At 54.2% G+C, this 21,951-nt stretch overlaps 11 protein-coding genes across 11 annotated transcripts; 5 read left to right on the top strand and 6 right to left on the bottom strand.

Moving 5' to 3' along the window:
- Positions 1-1,992, bottom strand: BDY17DRAFT_269397 (MBOAT, membrane-bound O-acyltransferase family-domain-containing protein). The gene is made up of 2 exons (XM_033731934.1): positions 1,147-1,992; positions 1-1,092 (listed from the first exon to the last, which is right to left on the bottom strand). Exons 1-2 carry the CDS (start codon positions 1,954-1,956, stop codon positions 136-138), a joined length of 1,767 nt encoding a protein of 588 aa, XP_033588014.1. The 5' UTR covers positions 1,957-1,992; the 3' UTR covers positions 1-135.
- Positions 1,993-2,132: 140 nt separating this feature from the next.
- BDY17DRAFT_269396 (actin-related protein, ARP4 class) lies at positions 2,133-4,067 on the top strand. The gene is made up of 4 exons (XM_033731933.1): positions 2,133-2,284; positions 2,348-2,846; positions 2,901-2,995; positions 3,198-4,067. The coding sequence occupies exons 1-4, from the start codon at positions 2,230-2,232 to the stop codon at positions 3,974-3,976; spliced, it is 1,428 nt and encodes a 475-aa protein (XP_033588013.1). The 5' UTR covers positions 2,133-2,229; the 3' UTR covers positions 3,977-4,067.
- Positions 4,068-4,166: 99 nt separating this feature from the next.
- Positions 4,167-5,803, bottom strand: BDY17DRAFT_312155 (ubiquitin carboxyl-terminal hydrolase; the record flags this gene model as incomplete). The annotated part of the gene is made up of 3 exons (XM_033735602.1): positions 4,167-5,469; positions 5,523-5,617; positions 5,672-5,803. 3 exons carry the CDS (start codon positions 5,801-5,803, stop codon positions 4,167-4,169), a joined length of 1,530 nt encoding a protein of 509 aa, XP_033588012.1.
- A 379-nt stretch (positions 5,804-6,182) lies between these two features.
- Positions 6,183-10,170, top strand: BDY17DRAFT_301351 (uncharacterized protein). Its single transcript, XM_033734222.1, has one exon. The coding sequence runs from the start codon at positions 6,368-6,370 to the stop codon at positions 10,151-10,153; it is 3,786 nt and encodes a 1,261-aa protein (XP_033588011.1). The 5' UTR covers positions 6,183-6,367; the 3' UTR covers positions 10,154-10,170.
- A 62-nt stretch (positions 10,171-10,232) lies between these two features.
- On the bottom strand, positions 10,233-11,399 carry BDY17DRAFT_188733 (uncharacterized protein). The gene is made up of 2 exons (XM_033729988.1): positions 10,594-11,399; positions 10,233-10,517 (listed from the first exon to the last, which is right to left on the bottom strand). The coding sequence occupies exons 1-2, from the start codon at positions 10,991-10,993 to the stop codon at positions 10,312-10,314; spliced, it is 606 nt and encodes a 201-aa protein (XP_033588010.1). The 5' UTR covers positions 10,994-11,399; the 3' UTR covers positions 10,233-10,311.
- BDY17DRAFT_253834 (ClpP/crotonase-like domain-containing protein) lies at positions 10,976-11,871 on the top strand (the record flags this gene model as incomplete). The annotated part of the gene is made up of 2 exons (XM_033731376.1): positions 10,976-11,376; positions 11,430-11,871. The coding sequence occupies 2 exons, from the start codon at positions 10,976-10,978 to the stop codon at positions 11,869-11,871; spliced, it is 843 nt and encodes a 280-aa protein (XP_033588009.1).
- A 180-nt stretch (positions 11,872-12,051) lies between these two features.
- BDY17DRAFT_188723 (uncharacterized protein) lies at positions 12,052-13,266 on the bottom strand. Its single transcript, XM_033729987.1, has one exon. The coding sequence runs from the start codon at positions 12,904-12,906 to the stop codon at positions 12,232-12,234; it is 675 nt and encodes a 224-aa protein (XP_033588008.1). The 5' UTR covers positions 12,907-13,266; the 3' UTR covers positions 12,052-12,231.
- On the bottom strand, positions 13,130-14,920 carry BDY17DRAFT_188714 (putative alpha-ketoglutarate-dependent sulfonate dioxygenase). The gene is made up of 5 exons (XM_033729986.1): positions 14,429-14,920; positions 13,824-14,370; positions 13,707-13,768; positions 13,628-13,657; positions 13,130-13,468 (listed from the first exon to the last, which is right to left on the bottom strand). Exons 1-5 carry the CDS (start codon positions 14,836-14,838, stop codon positions 13,354-13,356), a joined length of 1,164 nt encoding a protein of 387 aa, XP_033588007.1. The 5' UTR covers positions 14,839-14,920; the 3' UTR covers positions 13,130-13,353.
- A 1,096-nt stretch (positions 14,921-16,016) lies between these two features.
- On the top strand, positions 16,017-17,834 carry BDY17DRAFT_254197 (major facilitator superfamily domain-containing protein; the record flags this gene model as incomplete). The annotated part of the gene is made up of 6 exons (XM_033731412.1): positions 16,017-16,194; positions 16,247-16,304; positions 16,369-17,103; positions 17,161-17,390; positions 17,456-17,531; positions 17,693-17,834. 6 exons carry the CDS (start codon positions 16,017-16,019, stop codon positions 17,832-17,834), a joined length of 1,419 nt encoding a protein of 472 aa, XP_033588006.1.
- Positions 17,835-18,359: 525 nt separating this feature from the next.
- Positions 18,360-20,057, top strand: BDY17DRAFT_326125 (FAD dependent oxidoreductase; the record flags this gene model as incomplete). The annotated part of the gene is made up of 4 exons (XM_033737463.1): positions 18,360-18,436; positions 18,494-18,556; positions 18,614-18,805; positions 18,857-20,057. 4 exons carry the CDS (start codon positions 18,360-18,362, stop codon positions 20,055-20,057), a joined length of 1,533 nt encoding a protein of 510 aa, XP_033588005.1.
- Positions 20,056-21,806, bottom strand: BDY17DRAFT_301337 (uncharacterized protein). Its single transcript, XM_033734221.1, has 5 exons — positions 21,718-21,806; positions 21,576-21,663; positions 21,348-21,509; positions 21,002-21,287; positions 20,056-20,951 (listed from the first exon to the last, which is right to left on the bottom strand). The coding sequence occupies exons 1-5, from the start codon at positions 21,773-21,775 to the stop codon at positions 20,091-20,093; spliced, it is 1,455 nt and encodes a 484-aa protein (XP_033588004.1). The 5' UTR covers positions 21,776-21,806; the 3' UTR covers positions 20,056-20,090.
- Between the last annotated feature and the right edge of the window lie 145 nt (positions 21,807-21,951).

Raw genomic sequence — 21,951 nt, 5'->3', positions numbered from 1 at the left:
CAGCTGCGTGGCAGACGAGCGAACGACGGACGAGCGAGCGACGGACGCCATGTGCCCCATGGAGGTATTGAAATGAATTGAGCTGCAGAGATTGACTCGAAGCCAAGTATCGATGCCTGCTCGAGATGAGTAGAATTAGCACTTCATATTGATCCCCCTTCTCTTCTCCGCCTCGCGAACCTCAAACATGACTTGCGCACCGACGAAGAGAGTAATGCACGCGGCCAGCAAGAATACTCGTCCGCCAAGGGTGCTGACAATTCCATCGACGAGACCTTTCAAGCCATCCAGGCCAAGTGCGAATCCGACCAGATTTGCCGCCATCATCATCAGGACGTTGCCCACGGCTCCGATACCACAGAGCCAGCGGTAGGCGTTGGGACTATCTTTCCATGCTTTGTGGGGGAACAGGAGAGTGGCGATGGCTTCCGGCAGGACAAACAACACCACAAGCCAGCCCCAGATCAGTAGCCGCAGATTGATGTCGTGCCAGATTGCGACGAATGTGAAGACTGCGAGGAAATTCATGACGGCGCGAACTTTGCCGACTCGACTGCCGCCGAGAGGAATGTAGATATATCGCGTGACCCACTGGTTGAAGCTGCGGTGCCAGCTTCTCCAAAAAGCCATGGTAGAGTAGTTGTCACTCATACACCTCACCATATTTTCCGGAGCGTCGACGCCGTCGAGCAATGCCCAAAGGCGGAAGAAGCGCCAGGGAAGGAGTAGTTTGAGCCAGATGACGTGGAGGTTGAAGTAGCCCAGCATGCTTAGTTGGAAGGGCGTGTAGGCTGTCCAGTCTGGGTTGGATTTGGAGATGGCGACTGCGTACAAGTAATGGAGGACTACTTCCATTGTGAGCAGGCAAATGATGAAGCGGATGGCGTAGGGGACGATTCGTGATCGACTGATTGTGGAAAGTTGATAGCGGGATTGACAAATGTAGTCGTTGAAGTTGATGATGGGTCCGGCGAGATACAAGGGTGAGTAGAGGGTATAGGCGAGGTAGTTGTGGAAGGTAAAGTCCTTGACCGTGGCTCCATATTTGAGTCGCTCCTTTTCAGGTAGATTTGAGGGGTCGATGCTCTTCTTCTGAAGCGTATTAGCAAAGATTGCCTGTTCAGACAATGGTAAAGAAAGATATACCTCCACTGGGCTGGATTCGCGACGATCCCGCATCCAGATATAGTCGAAGTTGAAAGCGATAAGTCGGAGGACGGTGAAATTGAACAAGACTTCCCATCGTGGTATCAGCCCGCCATAGCTGTCGAGCCAAGCTCCCCAGGTAGAGGTGTTTCCAGCAAGTTTTGCAAATGGATAACCGTGGTAGAGCTCATTCACGAACAACAAGCCAATATTGAAGATCCATGTGGTGATGGGAACGTAGCGTCTTGGAAGCGCAGTCGCTATCTGGTAGTTGAGGTAGACAAGTAGTAGCACCTTCAGTGCGGAGAAGCCGTGCAGGGCCAGGAGGAAGATAGTAGCAAAGCCCAGATCGAATCGAATACGTCTCGCCAGCCGTGCATCCGCTGCCGTTCCTTCCTCGGGTCTCTGCTTTGCGGAACCATTGGCTTGCGTAAAAACCGAGTCCCCAGCCCAGCGATCATACGCTTTTCGGAGCAAGGGGTGCAGACACAATACAACCGCCATATAGGGGATGTTGTCTCGAAAGCCCCTGTACTGCGCATCGGAGTTGTCGACTTTGCGGCCTGGTATCCATCCTGGAGAGAGTAGTTGCTCATAGCGGGCGTAGTTGGGGTGAGACGGTTGTGACACATCATAAACCGCTTTGAACATCAACGGAGGAATGGTCAGGAAGAAGAGGTAGTAGATGTAGTATTCGGGGGTGTTCCATTTCGACGGCTGGGCGTCGGCGAGAGGCTTCTGCTCTGCTTGTCCGGGAGGAGCAAAGCGATGGTCGAGTGTTTCGACTTTGTAGAGGTTGGTGATCTTCATCTCTCCCGCATCTTGTCTCGTCGCGTCGATCGATGCCTATGATGAGGCGGGCGTCTCCTGAAGGTGAAGTTGGAATTGGTGACAGAATGCTTGGCAGAGTCCCACGACTTTCCTGACTGCAGACGTGGCTGTTTTTCGACTTCGCGAAAACCATGCGTCTGCAGACATTCACGTCCATCACGCCCAATCATGCGGTAGGCCTCATTTCAAGACTCGCTTCTTCTTTCCATTCCTCCCTTCTCTCCGGCGTTTGGGCGTCGGTTCACCTCTACAATGGCCTCCACACTCCCTCCAACACAAGCACCGGCAAATCAGGATTATGCTGGAGGTCAGCCTCTCAAGCGCAAACTCACCCAGGCCAATGTCACTTACCAAAGATCTTTTCTGACAGATGAAATCAATGCCCTCGTCCTTGACCCGGGTAGCTACTGCACCCGCGCAGGCTTCGCAGGCGAAGACACCCCCAAATCCGTCGTCCCCTCCTACTACGCCCACCTCCCCTCTGGCGAGCGGTTGTTCGGCGAAAATGCCATCCACCTCGCGCGTCCGGACATGGACATCCGAAATCCATACAATTCTGAGGGTATCGTAGAGGACTGGGAGACTGCGTCGCGTCTGTGGGAGTACGCCATCACATCCCGCCTCACGGGAGCGAGACCGACGCATCCAACCCGCAACGGCCTGAACGATGATAAGAAAGATGAGAATGGCGATGTGGCGATGGAAGATGGCGTGGAAGAACAACAGGACAGTCCGCTTGCGGAATACCCGCTGCTCATGAGTGAGCCGTCGTGGAACCCCGTCAAGGCGAGAGAAAAGACGATGGAGATTGCCATGGAAGAGTGGGGTGTCCCTGCCTTTTTCCTTGCAAAGAACGGACAGCTGGCTGCGTAAGTGATTGATCATGTACCCCGTTTTTGATCATGCCCACTAACAACACCCAGCTATTCTCAAGGAAAAGCCACCGCACTGGTGATTGATGTCGGCCATCAAAACACATCCGTCACCGCCCTATGGGAAGGCATGGTTCTGCGAAAGAGTGAGTGCGCTTCTCATATCTCGCTGCCTTTTATCTCCTTTTATGATGAACATTTTTTTCTCACGACGGTCGACATAGCCAAATCGGCTTTGATGAGAATGGCCCCTGACACGGCCTTTTATACTGATTTACCACCTTCTTCTCCGCCAAATTTCTTCCAGACAAACGAGATGGTAGAAGGCATGCTGAACTCTTACAACAGGTATCCTTCACACTCCCTTGGCCGGCTCATTTATCAACGACCAAATTCGCCTTATGCTCGCCAGTCACGACCCACCCGTTCCCCTCGTACCTCACTACATGGTCAAGTCCAAGCAAGCCGTGGATGCCAACTCTCCCAGCAACGCCACGTACGCGCAGTTCGCGAAGGCGCCATCAGACTCCTTCCGCAGATTAGAGGAGGAACGGGTACTTCTTTCATTCAAAGAATCCGTTGTCCAGACCTGGCAAGGTCCCGGGAGACTCGAGGGTCCTGCGGGTGGTCATGGAGGTGTGCCCGCCACAAACATGGATCACGCAAAATCCTTGCCACCCAAGCCATTCGAAATGCCCGACGGGTGGAACACCGTCTTTGGCGCCGAGAGATACAAAGTCGCCGAAGGCCTGTTCGACCACCGTGCTGCCTACACCGATGCGGAGCATCCTCAACCAGAAGCTTCAAGCACCATCGCTCAGACCGCCCATCGCTCGCTGCAAAATTGCGACGTGGATACCCGCGGACACTTACTGCACAACGTCATCCTTACCGGTGCAGGTAGTCTGATCGAAAAGCTACCAGACCGCTTACAAAGCGATCTCCAAACGCTCATTCCCAACCCCAAGGTTCGTGTCATTGCGAACAGCAATTCCGTCGAGAGGAAGTACGGCGCGTGGATTGGCGGGTCGGTGCTGGGCAGTTTGGGCACTTTTCATCAAATGTGGGTCAGCAAGCAGGAGTATGCTGAGTTTGGCGCGAGTATCGTCGAGAAGAGGTGTAAGTAAGGTGTGGGAGGTTGAAGCGATTTTGAAGTACAGCATGGCGCGTGGAGTTGATTCTCTTGTTGATGATGATATCGATTATGACAGCAGTGGAATTGCAATCCACTGCTCGCTTCCTCAGAAGCTGTTCCTGCATCTCTCCACATTACTTCGATTACTCTGTGCTTATTCGCGCCTAATCGCCCGCCTCCGGTCAAGCGTCTTCCAGAAGACCGCTCAGAGCTTCCTCCTCCGCCAGCGCACCCAGCCAGGTCCTCACGAACGCGCCGTAATCGTGTCGTCGATGCCTCGCCCTCTCCTCGTCCGCCTTTGCAGACTCCATTGCGTCCCTCACAGCTCCTCTCAGCGGTGCTTGCTGTGCTACCACTTGTTTCCGAATTTCGAGTAACTGGACGAGGCCGATTTCTTCGTTGGTGAATGGCGGTGAATCTCGTACCGCATCAATGTCTTCCCGCGATAGGTCAAGCGCAGCTGACGGCCCTGAAAGTACGCCTTCGTCGTCCAGCATGCCGATTTGAGCTCGCCAGTCACCTGATGCGGCGTTCAACTTCTTCTCCACCGTCTCCAGCGCCTTCACATTCTCAGCCAGCTCCGCGCGATCTTTGAGCACGGGATCGTGCACAACAGCCATGAGGTTGAAATCAATGTCCGCGCCTTCATACATCGCCATACGAGTCTGCAGCGCAGGCTGCGCAATGTTGATCCAATCGCCTCCAGCCGCTTCGTCGATCGCTCCGATGTCTTGCGGGAAGCTGTCGAGCCCGTCGAGTTTCCAGACGTGCCCTTGGATGGGCATGTACGCTATGAAGTGGAAGCCTTCGCTGTCGTCGTCGTCATCTTCGGGTGTGGAGGTTTGCAGGGTCTGGCGGGTTTTGGCTTTGCGAGTTGAGCGGCGGGGGGTGGTTGTGATTTTGTCTTTCGTTGTGGTTGGCTTTTTTGGCGTTTCGAATTCTGACGATGAGTCGGGAGGGTCTGAGAGTGGGCTCGACTCGTTTGATGCGGTGGGAGCAGGCTGCGGGCTCTTCTTTGGTGTACGCTGGGATGTTCGAGTTGGGATGGATGAGGCATTGGCAGACTTCTCCGCGAGTGGCAGGGTACCCGCCTTCTTTGCTTCTCGTGTTTGCCGTGCTTTGGCAAGCGCTTGCTTCTTCTTTGCACGCATCGCTTTCTGTTTGGCATGCATGTCGGCTATGAGCAAGTCCGTCTCGGTCGCAAACGAGTTGTGAATATGCTTCACGAAATCAAAGCTGTCAATGGCATCGCCGCGACTCATGGGATCCATGGGAGATGTGAAGTCGCGAAAGTCACGCAGTTCCTTGCCGATATGGAGACCTTTGATGTTGTTCACGATGTTGAGTAGGGCGACGGAGGCGCAGGCGAAGTCGGGGATCTGGTTAGCGAACCAGATGTACTCAGGGTAGTCGCTAGCTTTCTGCTGTTCGGCTTGGTCGGTGTCTCTGTAGCGGAACAGGAAGATTAATGCATGGATTGGTCGACTGGGACAGGACCATCAGCGGATGAGCAATGCAGGGTGTGGCAGGCAACGCACGGTAGGATGGCGAGCATTTCTTCATCCAGGCCGTACACTTCCTGAATCTTCACGCCGCGAACACCCATTTCTCGAAGCATAACGTTGAAGAAGGCCTGCGTCGTACGTCAGCGGGGATCCAAGGCGGGTGGTTGAGATCATTCACGTACAGGCTCGGACTCCATCTCCACCCATCCCGGCCACGTCGTCTTGTCCGGCAGCGACAACGGCTCTTCGTGACTCGCCTCGTCGGCGCCGGGCTCACGAGTAGTTTTTCGCTTTTTCCCACGCTTGGGAGGCATTGTGGTGTTGTGGAGGAAATGACAGGAGTCTCAGCGGTTATTATGGGGGAGAGATGCAGGAAGCAAGATGGCTATCGAGGAGACGGAGACAACGTTGCGTGTCCAGGCACCGGGCACGCTGGGAGCAGAATTGCAAAAACATCAAACACAAAGGACACGCTAAACAGCATTGTACACTTCTCTGCCATCGCTCTTCACAATCAATCCCCCCCCTGAGATCGCGATCATCTTCAGTAAAGTGATGGCGGGATGAAGTCGGTGAAGGCAAAGCAGGGCAGTGAGGCAGCCTTTTCGAAGCTCCGGCGCGGCCCGTGCATTTAGAGTTCAAGGCATCAAGCGCGAGTCGCGTGGAAGTTTGGAACTGCTTGTGTTGGACATACAACAGTTCAACACGACACCTCATTCACCCTCGAGCATCCTGGTGGCCGCAAACACACCTCACGATACCTCAACCAGGTGACAACCGAGGCCTCCTGCGCTTTACAAAGTGCGCCTCCTCCACTGCCTTCCGCCTCGACATCCTCCTAGCTATGACTTTTCAACAACGACCACGGCAACGGTGACATGGATCAAACCCCGCGCCTGCGCAGCGCATACCCGGCCACGCCGCAGACGAGCAGACGACCGCCGCGCTTCCTCGGCTCTCCTCAAGACACCAAGCGAGGCAGCGCCCCTCTGCGAAACATCCCCCCCGTCAAACCCGCCTTCTCCCAATCCACCTCGGTCGACCCTCTCATTCCTGAACACATCCTCGATGCCCCCACACAGCGACTGTTTGTCGTCTCTGCCGCAGTTGCCTTGTGGACATGGCGACTCTTCGATTGGGGCACGTTAAGTGAAGCAGAAGAGCAAAGTCTTTGGCTGTTCATGAAATGGGTCATTATTGATGGGCTGTTTTTGTTTGGGCTCCCTGCTTTGAGAATACCATGGCTGGAGTGGAGTCCGTCCACCATGCTCATGCTCTTTGGCTCGCACGCATTGGTGGATGGCATGTTAATGTTCCGCATCCCGCTCCCCATAGCCCCAGCCTTCGCAGCGGTCGGTCGAAGCGTATGGGGTGCGTATGAGCTGGCAGTCAACGAGCACAATGTCAACCCAGACAGTGTGAAGTTCAACGAATCCCTCATCCTCGGCCGGCAGATCATCCACATTCTGCCCGAAGGTTCGGCCATCCTGAACCCCAACAAGCAAGTCTATTGCATCGACACCACTCGCACCGAAGCCAAGTTACCCATCCGAATCAACTCGACCAATCCCATCTCCATGGATCTGCTGCGCACCGACCTCGACACCCAAGCCAACGAGACCATCCACATCACCAAGGCGCAAATCAAGACGATGCACAAGGAAGCGTCGCGGCTAAATTCTTACAGCGATAAAGAGTTTGAGCCAAAGACTCTCTACTTCTCGGTGAAGAAGCCCGGGCTGTACGTCCTCTCCAAAGTCATCGACGAGTCGAATTTGGAAGTCGCTCGAAAGCAACTCGCGCATACCGTTGTCGTATCGTGTCCAAAGGCCGAAGTCCGCCCCTCAACGCCCAATCAGTGCAAGGGAGAGCTGTCAAAGGTCGAGATTGAGGTCACTGGCGCACCGCCCTTGACGTTGAAGTACAGAAAGGTGGTCAATAGGAGCCCTCAAGACGCGACGCTTGAGAACATTCTTCCCGACGATTACGCCTCACCTTGGGCAAAGCATGACCAAGGCGCTTTGATCTTACCTAACAAGGTCGATACCATCTGGGCGAAGAGCCATCAGATTTCTGTACCTCTCGCCGAGAGCTTGAGTAGCGCTGGAAATTGGAGCTACTCCATTGAAGAGGTTCGCGACGCCTTCGGCAACACGGTGACATATACTCGGAAAGATCACGAAGAGCAGCAGCGTCAACTTGCCAAGGGATCTGTCCTGCATCAAGTGATCAACGTCCACGAACGACCAATCGTCACCCTACACGGCTGCAGTCCACAGAGGCCGTTGAAGGTGGCGAAGGGCAAGAAGACGAAACTGCCACTCCGGCTTGGATCAACTGGAAAGGGCGAGATTAGCGAACCATACGACATCGACTACGTCTTCACGCCTGATGACGACAAGTTATCGGCCAAGGAAAAGTCTTTCAAGGGCGTGACGGGCGCAAACCAGCAGGAGATCCAAGAACCTGGGCTTTATGCTCTCACTGGTGTCTCCACCCGATTCTGCAGTGGCGAGGTGCTGGAGCCTGCGTCGTGTATTCTGCAGGTCCCGCCCCAACCACAGCTGGCTTTGACGACCGAAGAGATATTTGACAAATGCGCCGGCAGTCCTATTGGTCTGCAAGTGGACCTCGATCTCGTGGGTACGCCTCCGTTTGAAGTCCACTACCGGATGACCCGTATTGGCTCCGGTGTCGAAACCAAAGACGTCTTGAGGTTCCCCGAATCACGGGCGCAGTTCAAACTCATCCCGAAGCAGGCGGGCCAGCACAGATACGACTTTTTGGAGATTAGCGACGCGGTATACCAGAGACAGAGGTTGTCTGGCATCTCTCTCGACCAGACGGTGAAGCCGTCAGCCTCTGCGGACTTTGTCAATGCCTCGGAGCGGAAATTGGCCTGCATCGACGAAGCTGTATCCTTGGATGTCGCTTTGCAGGGTGACGGTCCTTTCCACATCGAATACGAGATTCTCCATAATGGCAGGCGGGTGAAACGAGAGTTGAGCGACGTCACCGAGCAACAAATAAAGATCAGCACCGATCCGTTGACTGAGGGCGGAGATTACACTCTGGCACTCGTTAGTGTTACTGATCAATCGGGCTGCAAGGAGTTCTTGAAAAGTGAATCTCGCATCAGCGTTCGCCATCAGAAGCCCAGAGTCGGCTTCAAAGCCGTCGACGGACAGCGTGCGATCAGCGCGTTGGAAGGAAAAGCAGTTGATCTCCCCCTCCGGTTGGAAGGTGGCGATGGTCCGTGGAGTGTCACGTACGTTGACAAAAGTGGCCATGAGCGCGGCATTCATGTCAAAAACGCAAACGATCGTGTCACGGTCGCACACGAAGGCACCTACGAACTGACTAGTGTCCGGGACGGGACGTGTCCAGGTGTGGTCGACGAAGCCGCGAAAGATTTCGAAGTGTCGTGGATTCCTCGGCCGGAGCTTCGCATCGCGTCTACGGACATTGCTGAGCGGAAAGGCGGCACAATCGTCAAAGCCGATGTATGCGAGGGTGACGAAGATGCGGTGGAGGTTCTCTTCAAAGGCTCGCCGCCTTACAGTGCGAATTACCAGCTCCATGTGCAGCCACTCAAGGGCAGCATGTCTCCGAAGGACCTCTCGCTGCGTGCAGTACAGAACGTTGCTACGCTGCGAATGGATACGAAGCTTGCTGGTTTGTACGAGTACCGGTTTAACAAACTGGAGGACTCTCACTACCAGCACAGCTCAAAGCATTTCAGCCCACTAACAGTGAGGCAACGAGTGCAGCCTCGGCCGTCGGTGGCATTCAGCAGCCCGGAGAAGACTTATCGGTTCTGCTCGACAGAGTCGGACGGAGAGCAAGTCATTCCAATCACGCTGTATGGCGTGCCGCCGTTCGACGTCGAGATTGAAATCAAGCATCATGGAACCGCACGGCCAGAGACGGTGGCTTTGACCGGCATCACGGAAACGTCGCACAACATTCGCATCCCTCACAGTCGTCTGCAAAAAGGCAAGTCCGCGGTATCGTTGAGGAGAGTGAGTGACGGTCGAGGATGCATTCGCAGCCTGGACTCCACCACCCCGCACGTCCAGATATCCGTCCACGATGCCCCGACGATCAGCCCGCTGGAAGCGCAGACGGACTTTTGCGTCGGAGACCGAATCAACTTTGCTCTCTCTGGCGTCGCGCCGTTCAACGTCTTCTACAGCTTTGAAGGCGCTGCTCGAAAGGCCGTGGCTAACAGCGCCACCTTCCGTCGCCTCGCGGAGAAGCCAGGCACGCTAGTCGTCACCGGCGTCCAAGACGACGCAAGCCAGTGCAAAGCAACAACAAACATCACCAAAAACATCCACTCGCTGCCCTCGGTGCGCGTATCCAACGGCCGGGACTCCTACGTCGACATCCACGAAGGTGGCGAGGCGGAGATTCTCTTCGAGTTTGGCGGCGTGCCGCCTTTCGAGTTCACGTATACCCGCTCGGCCAACACCGATAAGTATGGGCGGTCGGGCAAGGTGCTGGATACGCGCTCGGAGCACTCGGAGGGGCACTCGTTGAGGATCCGAGCGCATGAGGAGGGGACGTATGAGGTCGTGTCGATTAAGGATCGGTTTTGCTCGTATACCAAGCCGGGGGTGAAGATGGCTGGGAAGGAGAAGCAGAAGAAATTGGGGTACTAAGTTTAGGTTGAGGCGAATGGCATAGCGGTGGTGTTTTGGCATTGCAGTCATATCGTACGCGCTTACTCGCTCTGGTTGAAGAATTGCAAGCCCTTTGCGTTGATCCTCCTTGCATCATGTCTTCGTGATTCGTCGTCGTCGTCGAGCACGTCTATGCCCTACTTCTGCCTCCGCCTCTCCATCCACTGCTTCACCCGCCCAGGCTTCTTTGAACAAGACCCCTCCGACGCGCTCCGCACAGCGCTCTCGTAAGAAGGCGGCGTCTCATACGCAGGAGGCGCAAGAGGCGCAGTGTACCCTGGCACATATTTGACTGGACCGGAGTAAGATGGCGTGGCGCAGATGGTTCGAATACCCCAGGGGCCTGTCCAGCGAAAACACGGCGAGGTTAGCATCTAACTCCGATCGACGAGGGGGTTTTGTCGGGTAGTTGAACTCACCGACCGCGAACGTCCCGCCTTCGCCCGGCTGCACGTATTTCTGCTCTTCGGCCCAGGCGGTTAGGCTGGCTAGGCGCTCTTCGGGCGTCATTTCGCTCACGCGTTTATTGCGGTGCGATGGTGTTGCTGTGCTAGGGCTTGCCATTGTGGATGACCTAGTGAGGGTTGTTGGGGGTGGGAGGTGGGAGACGCGTGGCGTATATGTCGGGGAAGGAGGGGCGCGCGTTGTCATGCACGTGTTGATGTGGCGAGCCGATGTCGGGTGTTGGTTGGCTTTCCCCTCTTTGTACATCGATGCACCAGATGTACGCCATTCCATGAACGACAGCGATTGACCAACGGAATACTGGATATCGAACCAAGTCAGTTCAGCCTTGTAACAATGGGGGATCAATTCCATCAGGATCTCAACCCGCCCTCGTGCGACGAGGCTGCAATCTCATATCCCGCCCAACACGTCCTACTAGTCACCATCACGCGAGCAAAGAAAATGAACACGACAAACCAAAAGCTGAATTGGCAACTCGACGCCGTATGGAAGTGGTTTGACGACGAGCCAAGTCTACGAGTAGCCATCATCACCGGCGAAGGAACGAAGGCTTTCTGCGCCGGATCAGATCTCATTGAAATCGAGGCTGCACAGAAAAATAAAGATCGGCCGTGGGAGAGCGTCAACCCTCCGAGCGCATCTGCTGGATTGGCTAGACGCTTTGGAAAGAAGCCTGTTCTTGTGGCGGTGAATGGGATTGCGCTTGGGGGTGGGTTTGAGATTGTTCTGAATAGGTTGGTCGTACGGATCTGTTGGTGCGCTCTCGACTAACTGACGAGGTGCACAGCGATATTGCGATTGCATCACCGGCTGCTCAATTCAGCTTGCCGGAGCCGAGTGTCGGCGTATACGCCTGGAGCGGCGGCCTCCCGCGACTGGTGAGGAATCTAGGCATGCAAGCCGCGAGCGACATAGCCTTGACCGGCAGGCGGATCAGCGCGCAAGAAGCACTCGACCTGCGCCTCATCACCGCCATCTCCAAGTCTCCCGAGTCGTGTCTACGGGAAACAATCGAGAAGGCGAAGCAAGTTGCTGCTATATCGCCCGACGGAATCATCGTGACTCGAGCAGCGTTGAGGGAAGCATGGGAGACGGGATCTGTGGAGCGGGCTTTTCAGATTACTCACGAGGCATATTTTGAGAAGCTGATGAAGAGTGCCAACTCCCAGGAGGGCTTGTCTGCATTTCGAGAGAAGCGGAAACCGAACTGGACGGGCTCGAAGCTGTGAAGGGTGAAGGCAACTTGTCACCTTCAATTACGACCCAGGCCAATAGGATGAGCGTCTCTCGCCCATTCGCCACAAGCTCCACGGCCTGGATGATGTTATGCTCCCAGTCAAGCCCAGGATCCACTTGGTACCAGGGCTCCCCGATTCTACAGTGCTTAAGATGCGAAAGCAGGAAGGAGAAGGTACCCCAGCCGTATCAGCAAACCGTGATGAGAGCATTGAACCGGCATTACGATTGAGCAGGGCATTGGAACCGGAAAGTCAATGTCATTGAGTGTATGTACGATGACTGCTCCAGCTGCACCGTTCCCCTTCAACATCATCACCAACCAGTATGCTAAATCCAGCCCAAGCCCTCCCTCACGTGTACACCACCTGGACCGTGACCTTCGTGTCATGCTTCGAGCCCCCCAAGAACCACAGATTCGAATCCTTCGGGTCGATACTCTGCCCATCCGAAGTGGCACCGTCGTTGAATCTCCCCTGACACTCTAGATTGCACGATAATCCATCGAGGCTCACAGTGGGCACAATAGTGCAATTCATGTTGACTGGCGGGCCATGTTGAAACGAGATTGCGAGCACCTGGTCCCCAACGTAGTCGTGGGCGTCGACATACAACCCTGCTGGCGTTTGCGAACCCGCAGGCACTTGGGCGATCATAAGGCTGGTTGTGCCTTCGGCGATGGTATATTCGAAGCCGGTAGTGATATCAACGCTGAAGAAGGCATAGCAGCCATATTGCCCGCAGGGGGAACCCGGCGTGAGAAACTTCCCCGCGGCCTCGAGTTTGAAGTTGACATTAGTTGGGCAGATCAAACTTGCGCTTGCCACGCCAATGTAAATGCATATGGCGGCGATAGTAGGGTGGAAGAGAGGCATTGTAAGAGAGTAGGGGTTAGCAAAGGAGGTTCGTGAGTGGTAGTGAGGTGGACATGCGGACGGCTCACAAGGCTTTATACATCTATAAGGTACCTTCCGAATTGGGCAGGCTCGCTTACGTATTGTAACGGCTGGTGTATTGGATAACCACATTTCGAGCTCCCCCGACAAAGAAGCGAGGCACGGGGAGACCACCAGGCCACCTTATTGCATACCCAGTCGGGCAGTCTGATTGCACTGCATCCGGCAACAGGCCACCAATCCCCGTGCCTGCAATTCTGCTGCCTCCAGTTCCCAGCACGACCATGGATGACCGCGCCGAGCTCCAGCATTGCCTCGTGGCGATTGGAAGGAGGCATCTCGCAAGGTTGCAGTAGCCGTATCAAATGCTTCTGGAATGGACACCGAGGCGCAATGTGCGGGTAATTAGCTGAGAGAAGACAGCAAAGTGAATAGTATGAAGACATTTGGTCACGTGACCTCTGTAATCGAACGTTGGTCTTGCACCTATTCGTGCCCCTGCCGGCTTGCTATGCAATCAGTCGCCCGCCTAAGCACCGACACGGGTGCCTATCTCCATGAGTGTCTCTGATGATTTGTTCATTCAAGATCTTCGAGGCCCAGTGCCTGCCTGCGAGAAGGCGCATTTTCATCGTAATAAGGCTTTTCCGCCAACGAGGTCACTCTCGTCCCGTGACGAGGTTCTCCGCCCTCACTAGAGCTCTGGAGTCAGCATGAGTACATTGAAAGGGGCAAGTGAGTGTGATAGGCCGTCCTGAGAGAGTCCGTCCACGCCGATCCCCCGTTTGGGAGCTCAAACACGAGAACGACGTCCCAGGACAGCTACCACTTCAATTTTTGAGTGAAAACGAACTAATCCCAACTAGCATTATGTATGGTGATCCTATTATATCGTTAGTAATGTCCCGGGAGTCACAAGTGCCATAACGAACCTGTTGTCCCACAAAGCACTCGTCCTGGGCGTCCAACGGAATCTGACCTGAATATCGATGTTCTGCAGCAATCAAATTAGCTCGCATAATGCAGGTATGGTTGCGGATTCCCATTACCTTCTCGAAAACATCGAAGAGATAGTTGAGAATGACATCTGACTCGGCCTGGTCAAGTCCAACGATTTTCTTGGTAAAGGCCCTGTTCACCCACAACGCCCGCCAGCCAGTGGCCGGGTGGACGCGCACGATCGGATGAATCCTTTCAATGTGTTTCGGGCCGGAGTTTGGATCGTTCTTGTCCAAGTAAGTATGTGCCGACTTGTAAATGGCCTTTTTGCCATCAATCATCTTTCTAAAGGCCGGAGAGAGCTTCTCGTAAGCAGCGTATCCAGAAGCCCACAGAGTATCACCTCCGATGGTCGGAATTGTGTCATTATGGAGGTGCGTGACCCCCGCAGGCTGATTTTCATGAACAAGATCGGTGTGCCATCTCGAAGCACCGCCCGGGTTGCGGAAATTGGCAGCCTTTTCGGTAGCTTGGAGAGCAGGCCAGATTACAGTGACTCCGGGAACGCCGGGGACCTGTGGAACCTGGGGATGGACCTCGATTTTGCCGTAATGCTCACCAAGCTCTTTTTGTTGCTGAGGAGTAAGATCCTGGTCTCTGTTGTATTTGATCAGCCAAGAGTACACTTTTAGCAGCTCGTAAGAGGTAAACCCACCGGAAAAAGACGACACTTCTCTCAGCGATCAACAGCGCAAGCTCGTCCCGTTGTTGGTTGGTCAAGTCCTTGAGTTGAAGGCCCTCGATTTCCGTACCAATGTGGCCGGTAAGATGCGTCACTTTGGTGGCGGCATTCAGCAACGAGCTCTTGCTTTGATCGGTTCTCGCGGCGCGGGCACCGGCATCGTCATGCACCCAAGGTTCGTTGCGAATCTCAAAGGCGTCCTGAAGATAAAGTGGACGGGCAGGGCGGTATGGATAGCCTCGAGACAGGTCAATGCCGGCCTTTGTCAACCTCTCGCGGGCTGGAGCCGGTAGATTCAACGTGTCTTTCCGAGGCGTAGCTACATCCTTAATACGAGGGTCAATGGGAAGTGGCTGGGTGTCGTCGACGGCAATGGGAGCCATGGTGGATGTTCGATGCGCGTTTGAATGTACTGAGTGGAGTTGAATGGAGGCGCTGTTATACGGGAGTGGGGGATTAAGAACAAGGATAGCAGTACTTGTTTTGTAGATTAATAATTACATGCGGTCTGGCCGAAGTAGGACTGGTCGTCCGATACCGCTTCGTCGCTACGTTCGACGGCGCAGCTGCACCTCCTCCAGTCTAAGAGCTCTGCTTTGTTTCAAGGTTATTGGAGGATTGATAGCTGGGTGGCGGGATGTGCTAGGGCTGATCCCCCGATGCGAGCTCGTCAGGGCGGGGAAGAGGTGAAGTTGGGCATTGCTTGATTGGACCCTGCGGCGAGCGTGCCGCGGGCCCGAGCGCATCATTGTGGGGTGGAAGCACGACATCACCTCCTCCTCCTCTCACATGCTGCCATCCATTCACCGTTGCATGCAAGCATACCGTTAACTGCTCTCAACCGCATGTTCCTCGCGTGGTCCGCATGCGTGCGTCCCTTGGATGCCAACTTTTACGGATCGCAGTCGGCTAGCTTGTTCTCACTCGCCGTTACAATGGGCGAAACACAGATCAGATACATGCAAGGACGTAGCGGGGAAACATGCCAGCACCAACGACGAAGAAAACTGTGTTCGGTATTGGTTGCAGCACTGAGCAGCTAGTCCGTAATGCCATTGCTTCATTCAACTTCCAACCCGACGCAACCTTTGTTATTCCCGCGATGCGATCCGAGGTTTGACAGAAGAATCTCGTGTTGGCCGTATAGGGGAAAAGTACTCGTAACCTCGAGCACGCCATGGACGGCGTCTCACTGTGATCGTCGGTGATCCCCGCTCATGCAGATAGGCACGTCAATCCGGTAGCACGATCGTAGGTCTTTTCTCGCTTTTCGACGCCTCTTTGTGAGCACGCAAGAAATCGCAATTTCACTTCCCGCGTCTCCGATGTGCTGCTGCCCGGTTGCAGACGGCGAAGTATGCCTTTGTCCCGCCGCCCCAATGACGCCAGCCGCCAGAGGACTCTCAACGCCGGGCGGGGGCCATTCATAAGTCATCAACCTTCGGAGCACGAGTCTCTTCTAAGTAATCAACCATCGGGACAAGAGTCTCTTCTCTTCTCTGAGTCACGAATTCAGCAATCAGAGCAGGAGTCTCTTCTTCCTCCTCGGTCGTCAAACGACATGGAGCACCACGACAATCTGGAAGATCCCATCGTGGCACACCACGCCGAGGATGTTATTCAGGTCAAACCCAAGCAGTCTTGGAAGTCATACATCTGGGACAGTTTCGACAAGAGCCCAGAAGAGCGGCACTTTGTGTTCAAGCTCGATTCTGCAGTGCTAACCTTTGCAACTCTTGGTAAGCCGCCCCCTGCGATAGCTTTGCGCGTTTCTAACTCAGTCGATTGCAGGATACTTCATCAAATACCTGGATCAGTCAAATATCAACAATGCATTTGTGTCGGGAATGTAAGTATCGGATTCTTTCTCGTTGCAGCATCAGAAGGCCGACTGACTATCCTGTGACGTACAGGCAGAAAGACCTCGACCTATACGGCAATCAACTCAACTACATGCAAACATGCTGGACAGTGGGATACGTGATTGGCCAAATACCATCGAATATCATCTTGACGCGCGTACGACCATCCATTTGGATCCCAACACTCGAGCTGGTATGGACTATCCTAACGTTCTGCCTTTCCCAATGCAACACGGCGGGACAGATCTACGGAGTGCGCTTCCTGGTGGGATTGGCCGAGTCTGGCTTCTATCCCGGCATGCAATTCCTCATTGGTAGCTGGTATCGACAAGACGAGCTCGCCAAGCGAAGCTGTATCTTCCACACCGCGTCCGCGATCGCCACGATGTTTAGCGGCTACTTGATGGCCGCTGTCTACCATCTTGGAGGCATCGGCGGCATGGCAGGCTGGCAGTGGCTGTTCATCATCGACGGCTGCATCTCCCTCCCCATCGCGCTCCTCGGTTACGTCTGTCTTCCCGATCTTCCCGAGACGACAAGAGTGTGGTACCTCACGCCCGATGAGCGAGCATTCGGCCAGAAGAGAATGGAGCTGGAAGGGCGAAAGGGCAGACAACCATACACCCGGGCGAAGATCAAGAAGATTTTCAAATCTTGGCACATCTACATGCTCAGCATCGTCTACATCACTTTCAACAACAACGGCCTTTCGGCTCCAGTCTTCGCTCAGTACCTTCATTACCACAAAAATCCGGTATACAAGATCTGGCAGGTCAACGTTTATCCGTAAGTGGCTCGAGAGATCACCTCCATGGGACTATATACTAATTCGCCTTACAACAGCACGGCTACGAACGCAGTACAAGTTGTGACGACGCTCTTCTATGCCTGGTCCTCCGATACGATTTTCCGTGGGAAACGATGGCCTCCTATACTCATTGGAGCCGGAATGAATATTCTCTGCTATGTGCCGCTCGCGATATGGAATATCTCGCGTTCCTTCAAATTTGCATGCTATATCCTCGCCGGCTTCGGTGGAGGCTTGTCAGGCCTTATCTACGCCTGGACGGCAGGTGAGTTTTATCGTCGAATGGCCAAAGAACGCTGCTCGCCTTCACAGATACTGATTACGGCGTAGAAATCTGCTCAGACGACCTAGAAGAGCGAGCGCTTGTCAGCGCAACGATCAACGAGCTGGCATACGTCTTCCAAGCGTAAGCAATTCCTGGAAGAACCCGTCCAGACGTTTCGAGATCGGTCGAAGCGATGTCGTTGCCACCCGCAGCAATCTCGCGTAGTTGATCTCAGAGCACTGGATTTGTTCTACCTGACACCCCTGAAGTGAGACGAAGCCTTGCTAATCACAAAAAATCAGATGGCTCCCGCTGATAGTGTGGGAACAAGTCGATGCGCCAAGATATCACAAAGGTTTCATCACCGCGACGTGCTTCTCGGTCGTTCTGATCATTGCAACCATGGTGACCCGACACCTGCATGAGCGGGAGAAGGCATTGTAAGTGGCTGATTCGGAGCTATTAAAATCGATGTACGCTGACAAGATTCACAGGAAACAACTCGCTGGCGAAGTATTTGAACGGACGGACACAAACAGCTCTGAGGAGGCTCAGATCGAAGTCAATGTGCCGAAGAAAGATTAGGTTGCGTCAAGTCTACGATTCACGAGTATTTCACAGTTTGCAATTCCAAAGCGCTCTGATTAGAATTTTACGTACATCTATAGCGTATTATATTGCATGGAGTCGTTGTCTTCACATCATCAATATCGCAAGCAGGTGTAGTCAGGCTGTCCAGGAGCGCACGGACCCACAAGGCTGGTGCGGCAGCAGTGGCGCGATCTCACCACCAAATTGTGCAATGCCGCAGACGCTCAAAGCCACCCACGCCATGCTCACCCTTGATCTAATGGCCGAAGCGAGTTCAAACAGGCCGCACATGCCCTTCAATTCACGTGGCGTTTAGTGAGATGAATATCTCGGCTGAAACTTTGTCTTTCTTGTGCCGCTTCCTCAGTCACGCCCACTATGGCCCAGCAGTACCTCGATGTCCGTACCGTCGCGGTCATTGGAGCAGGCGTGAGCGGTGTCGCTGCCGCAATCCAGTATGTCTACTTCTCCTGAATGACTGCACCATGAGCAAATTCTGACAGTGTTTCAAGTCTCAAGCGCGCTGGCCTGGATGTGACCGTCCTTGAACGAAACAAACGAGCCGGCGGCATTTGGTATCAAATCACTTGCTTAGCTATAGTTTGGAAGCTACATTCAGCTGACAAGTGAAGGGTCTTCAATGAGCAACGAGCAAAAGATGCGGCCTACCCATCAGTCTTGCCATCCACCGGAGATTCGCCAGAGTACGCAGAAGTGTCGAGGCGGTTTCAGCACGATGCCCGACAAGACAGTCCAATGCCCAGAGACCATCTCATCAATCGACAGCGGGAGTTAGACCTGGTAACTAGCTTTGCGCCGCCTGGGTATGTCGAGAGTGCATCCAAGATGAGGCAGAAATACTGACAGGTTCAAAGTCCATGCTACGCTGCACTCCGCAACAATGTTAGCACTATCGAGATGGAGATGACCTGTCAAGCTTGGAACCCAGGCACAGCCGAGTTTGTTCCTCATCACATCCTCGCCGACTACATCCAAGCTGGTGCGATGAATAACGGCGTCGACGAATGCTGTCGATTTAATACCCGTGTCAACGAAGTGCGCAAGGTCGGTCAGAAGTGGGAGCTTGACGTGTCTCACATCAAGGAACGAGATCAACAGGTCGAGCTCGTAGAGAGCGTCGAACAATTTGACAGTGTCGTCGTTGCGTCTGGACATTATCATGCCCCGAATATCCCCAGTCTACCAGGTCTCGCCGATTGGAAACGAGCCTTCCCCGACGCAGTCCAACACTCCAAGCTCTACCGCTCGAATGCTGGATTTGAAGGCAAGAATGTTCTTCTGGTTGGAGCTGGGGTAAGTTCGATGGATATTGCCAAAGATCTGGGTCCTGTCGCCAGATCGGTCTATCAATCCTCAAGAGGGGGGATGTACGACCTTCCGTCGCATCTCCTCCCTGAGAATGCGGCGCGAATTGGCGGCGTCAAGTCTTTCGACCCTTTATCGACTGAGAAATCTCTCGATGGCAGCATACCGGGGACAATCACGTTGCAAGACGGCCGGAAGCTGTGCAACATACACCACGTAATACTCTGCACAGGCTACCACGTCAGCTTCCCCTTTATGAAGACCCACCACGCAGATGGCGTCCAACCGGAAGACGCCGATGAGAACGTGCTGGTCACCAACGGCCAGCAAACACACAACTTGCACAAAGACATTTGGCATATTGAAGATCCGACCTTGGGATTCGTTGGAAGACCTTACCACATTGCAACGTTTTCCTTCTTCGAATTTCAAGCCATGGCATTGGCTGCAGTGTACTCTGGCCAGGTGCCGTTACCATCCAAATCGGCCATGCGGAAAGAGTATCAAGATCGGATACACGAAAAGGGCGTAGGTCGCACCTTTCACTCCTTGAAGAAGGAAGGGGATGAGATTCGCTACGTGAACGATCTCGTCAAAATGGTGGACGATGCGGGTGTGGCGATGCCTTCCCATAGCGCGCTCTGGCATGAAGCGTATGAGAGGCGGCGAGCCCGGCAGAAGGCTCTCTTCTCGGCCGTGAGAGACCAAGCACTCGATGAGCACGTTATGGAGTTGGTCGTCGGTTGCTAAGAAAAAAAAAATGCATAGATTCAGCGCTCTACTCTATATGAACCACAGCGTGTCCTTTTCATTGACCATTTCCCAGCCTTCAGCACCTTCGTCTTTCTCGTGTTCCGGATATTTCTTGACATGCTCGATAGCCCATCTCGTAGCGGCGCCCAGTGTTGGCGGACAGCGCCCGATTCCTTCCAACACCGGCAGACCAGAGAGCTCGAACAGATATCGAAACCACTCCATAGTCTCTCCAGTATCCCAATCGATTACGTGAAACCTCCTCCGTTGTTGGCGTGTCAGGTCGGCGCGCCGCTCTAGCCACTTCCTTTGCTCAGCTGAATCAGGAAGTGCATGGGCGGCTCGATTGGACCACAGTCGAGCCAACGCGATGGCTTGATACTCGAATGACCGGAAAGTAAGCACTCGCGGCATTCCGACGATTCCCAGCGTAGGAAAGTCTGTTAAGAAGGTATGCTGAAAGTTGTTGATGAGGAGGTCTTTCTCGTAGTCGAAGAGAGGTCGTCCGTTGGTTTTTGCATTCCAAAATGGAAACGAAGCCCGGTAGCCGGTGCAGTAGATGATGCGCCCAACATTCGCCAGCCTCGTGCCGTCCACAAACTCCACATCTCCGGTTTCTGCGTGATATCTCCTAATGATCGGCTTCCACGCAACCCCAGGGGGCGGTTTCTCTCCGTCCCAGCGTGATCGTGATCGTCGCGAGACGTAGATGGGTGGCTTGCAGACGCCGGACTCCCGCAGCTGCGTGATAACGTCGTGACCTGACGACGAGTTCCCAATCACGAGGACTCTTTCACCAGCGTAACGGCCTGGGGAGCGATACGTCTTGGAGTGTTCGACTCTCCCGGGAAAGCTCGCAATGAAATCGGCAAGCCCATCAACGGCAGGAATCTAGGTATCAATCAACGCATTGCTCGTGAGCGTCATCCAATACAACTCACAAACGGAATGGAGTAGTGACCGTTTGCAATGATCAACGCGTCAAACTCGTCTTGCCACCAGATTTCGTGATCGCCATCCGTCTTTTTCAACGTCAGTCTCCAGCGCCTGGACGTGCGATCGACCAGGCTGACGTCTTCCACGGTCGTGTCGAGAACCAGGTAACCATCTGATCGATGGTGGGAGAAGTAGTTCTCGATATACTGTCTGGGAATGTAGTGAGGAGCGAATGGGCCGTATGCGAAGGACAGGTCTGTGAATGACATGGCAATGTCGGGGACGTTGGTCCTGCATCAATCTCCATTAGATATCAACAACGGAGCGACAGGTCTTGAAGTCCAGTCTCACGTCAACAGGTCGTATATGGGCGTTTTTTCAAATCGTTGCTGGCGCTTCGGACGCGGCAGCCTTTGTGGGAAGGGACCATTTGGAAGTGCTATCGGCGGATCGAGCACGGGAGGTAAAGATCCTGGGGACAGTGGCAGTGGTTCCGGGTCGGGGTCGTAGATCCTGCAGGGTAAGTTAGAGACAGCAGAGGCCGAGAATCGAACGCGGACGGTGGTATCGGTATCGCACCAGGTGCCTCCAGCGCCTGACCTTCGCTCGAAGACCTTGATCGTCTCAAAGCACTCTTCGGCTTTCAGAGCCGCTGCGCACGCCGCACCTATATTGATCAGCCAGGGCACATTTGTCAAAGAGCGGTATAGAGTAGACCGACCAGCGGCCCCGGCCCCGATCACAGCGACCGATTTGACTTTATACGGAGGAGAGCCCATCTACAAGTAGCATACGACAGACTGAATAATTTGAGGTTGAATGCGAAGTGTTAAAGGCTGACATATCTCGATATGCTTAGCTGAAGCAGACAGCTATGGCGTGCTTGGTTGCTTGTGTGGCAAAGCCTCCGAGAACGGGGAGAACGCATTAAAATCATGGAAGAAGCATCGCAACC

The sequence above is a fragment of the Neohortaea acidophila genome (assembly GCF_010093505.1).
Source record: "Neohortaea acidophila strain CBS 113389 unplaced genomic scaffold BDY17scaffold_8, whole genome shotgun sequence".
NCBI lineage: Eukaryota > Fungi > Ascomycota > Dothideomycetes > Mycosphaerellales > Teratosphaeriaceae > Neohortaea > Neohortaea acidophila.
Note: the sequence above shows the minus strand (reverse complement) of the source record. Positions and strands in the feature narration are given on the sequence as shown.

What these genes read in the sequence shown, in the direction of transcription:
- BDY17DRAFT_269396 (XM_033731933.1), top strand. Translation starts at nt 2,230, where the DNA reads ATGGCCTCCACACTCCCTCCAACACAAGCACCGGCAAATCAGGATTAT. An exon ending in AAATCAGGATTATGCTGGAG is followed by an intron (nt 2,285 to 2,347) that starts GTCAGCCTCTCA and finishes CTTTTCTGACAG; the next exon opens with ATGAAATCAATGCCCTCGTC. An exon ending in AAGAACGGACAGCTGGCTGC is followed by an intron (nt 2,847 to 2,900) that starts GTAAGTGATTGA and finishes AACAACACCCAG; the next exon opens with CTATTCTCAAGGAAAAGCCA.
- BDY17DRAFT_269397 (XM_033731934.1), bottom strand. Translation starts at nt 1,956, where the DNA reads ATGAAGATCACCAACCTCTACAAAGTCGAAACACTCGACCATCGCTTT. An exon ending in GCGAATCCAGCCCAGTGGAG is followed by an intron (nt 1,093 to 1,146) that starts GTATATCTTTCT and finishes AATACGCTTCAG; the next exon opens with AAGAAGAGCATCGACCCCTC.
- BDY17DRAFT_301337 (XM_033734221.1), bottom strand. Translation starts at nt 21,775, where the DNA reads ATGGGCTCTCCTCCGTATAAAGTCAAATCGGTCGCTGTGATCGGGGCC. An exon ending in TCAGGCGCTGGAGGCACCTG is followed by an intron (nt 21,510 to 21,575) that starts GTGCGATACCGA and finishes CTTACCCTGCAG; the next exon opens with GATCTACGACCCCGACCCGG. An exon ending in CCCATATACGACCTGTTGAC is followed by an intron (nt 21,288 to 21,347) that starts GTGAGACTGGAC and finishes AGATTGATGCAG; the next exon opens with GACCAACGTCCCCGACATTG.
- BDY17DRAFT_188733 (XM_033729988.1), bottom strand. Translation starts at nt 10,993, where the DNA reads ATGGAATTGATCCCCCATTGTTACAAGGCTGAACTGACTTGGTTCGAT. An exon ending in AGGCGGGACGTTCGCGGTCG is followed by an intron (nt 10,518 to 10,593) that starts GTGAGTTCAACT and finishes TTCGCTGGACAG; the next exon opens with GCCCCTGGGGTATTCGAACC.
- BDY17DRAFT_188714 (XM_033729986.1), bottom strand. Translation starts at nt 14,838, where the DNA reads ATGGCTCCCATTGCCGTCGACGACACCCAGCCACTTCCCATTGACCCT. An exon ending in AGAAGTGTCGTCTTTTTCCG is followed by an intron (nt 14,371 to 14,428) that starts GTGGGTTTACCT and finishes CAAATACAACAG; the next exon opens with AGACCAGGATCTTACTCCTC. An exon ending in TCTTCGATGTTTTCGAGAAG is followed by an intron (nt 13,769 to 13,823) that starts GTAATGGGAATC and finishes TGATTGCTGCAG; the next exon opens with AACATCGATATTCAGGTCAG.
- BDY17DRAFT_188723 (XM_033729987.1), bottom strand. Translation starts at nt 12,906, where the DNA reads ATGTGGTTATCCAATACACCAGCCGTTACAATACGTAAGCGAGCCTGC.
- BDY17DRAFT_301351 (XM_033734222.1), top strand. Translation starts at nt 6,368, where the DNA reads ATGGATCAAACCCCGCGCCTGCGCAGCGCATACCCGGCCACGCCGCAG.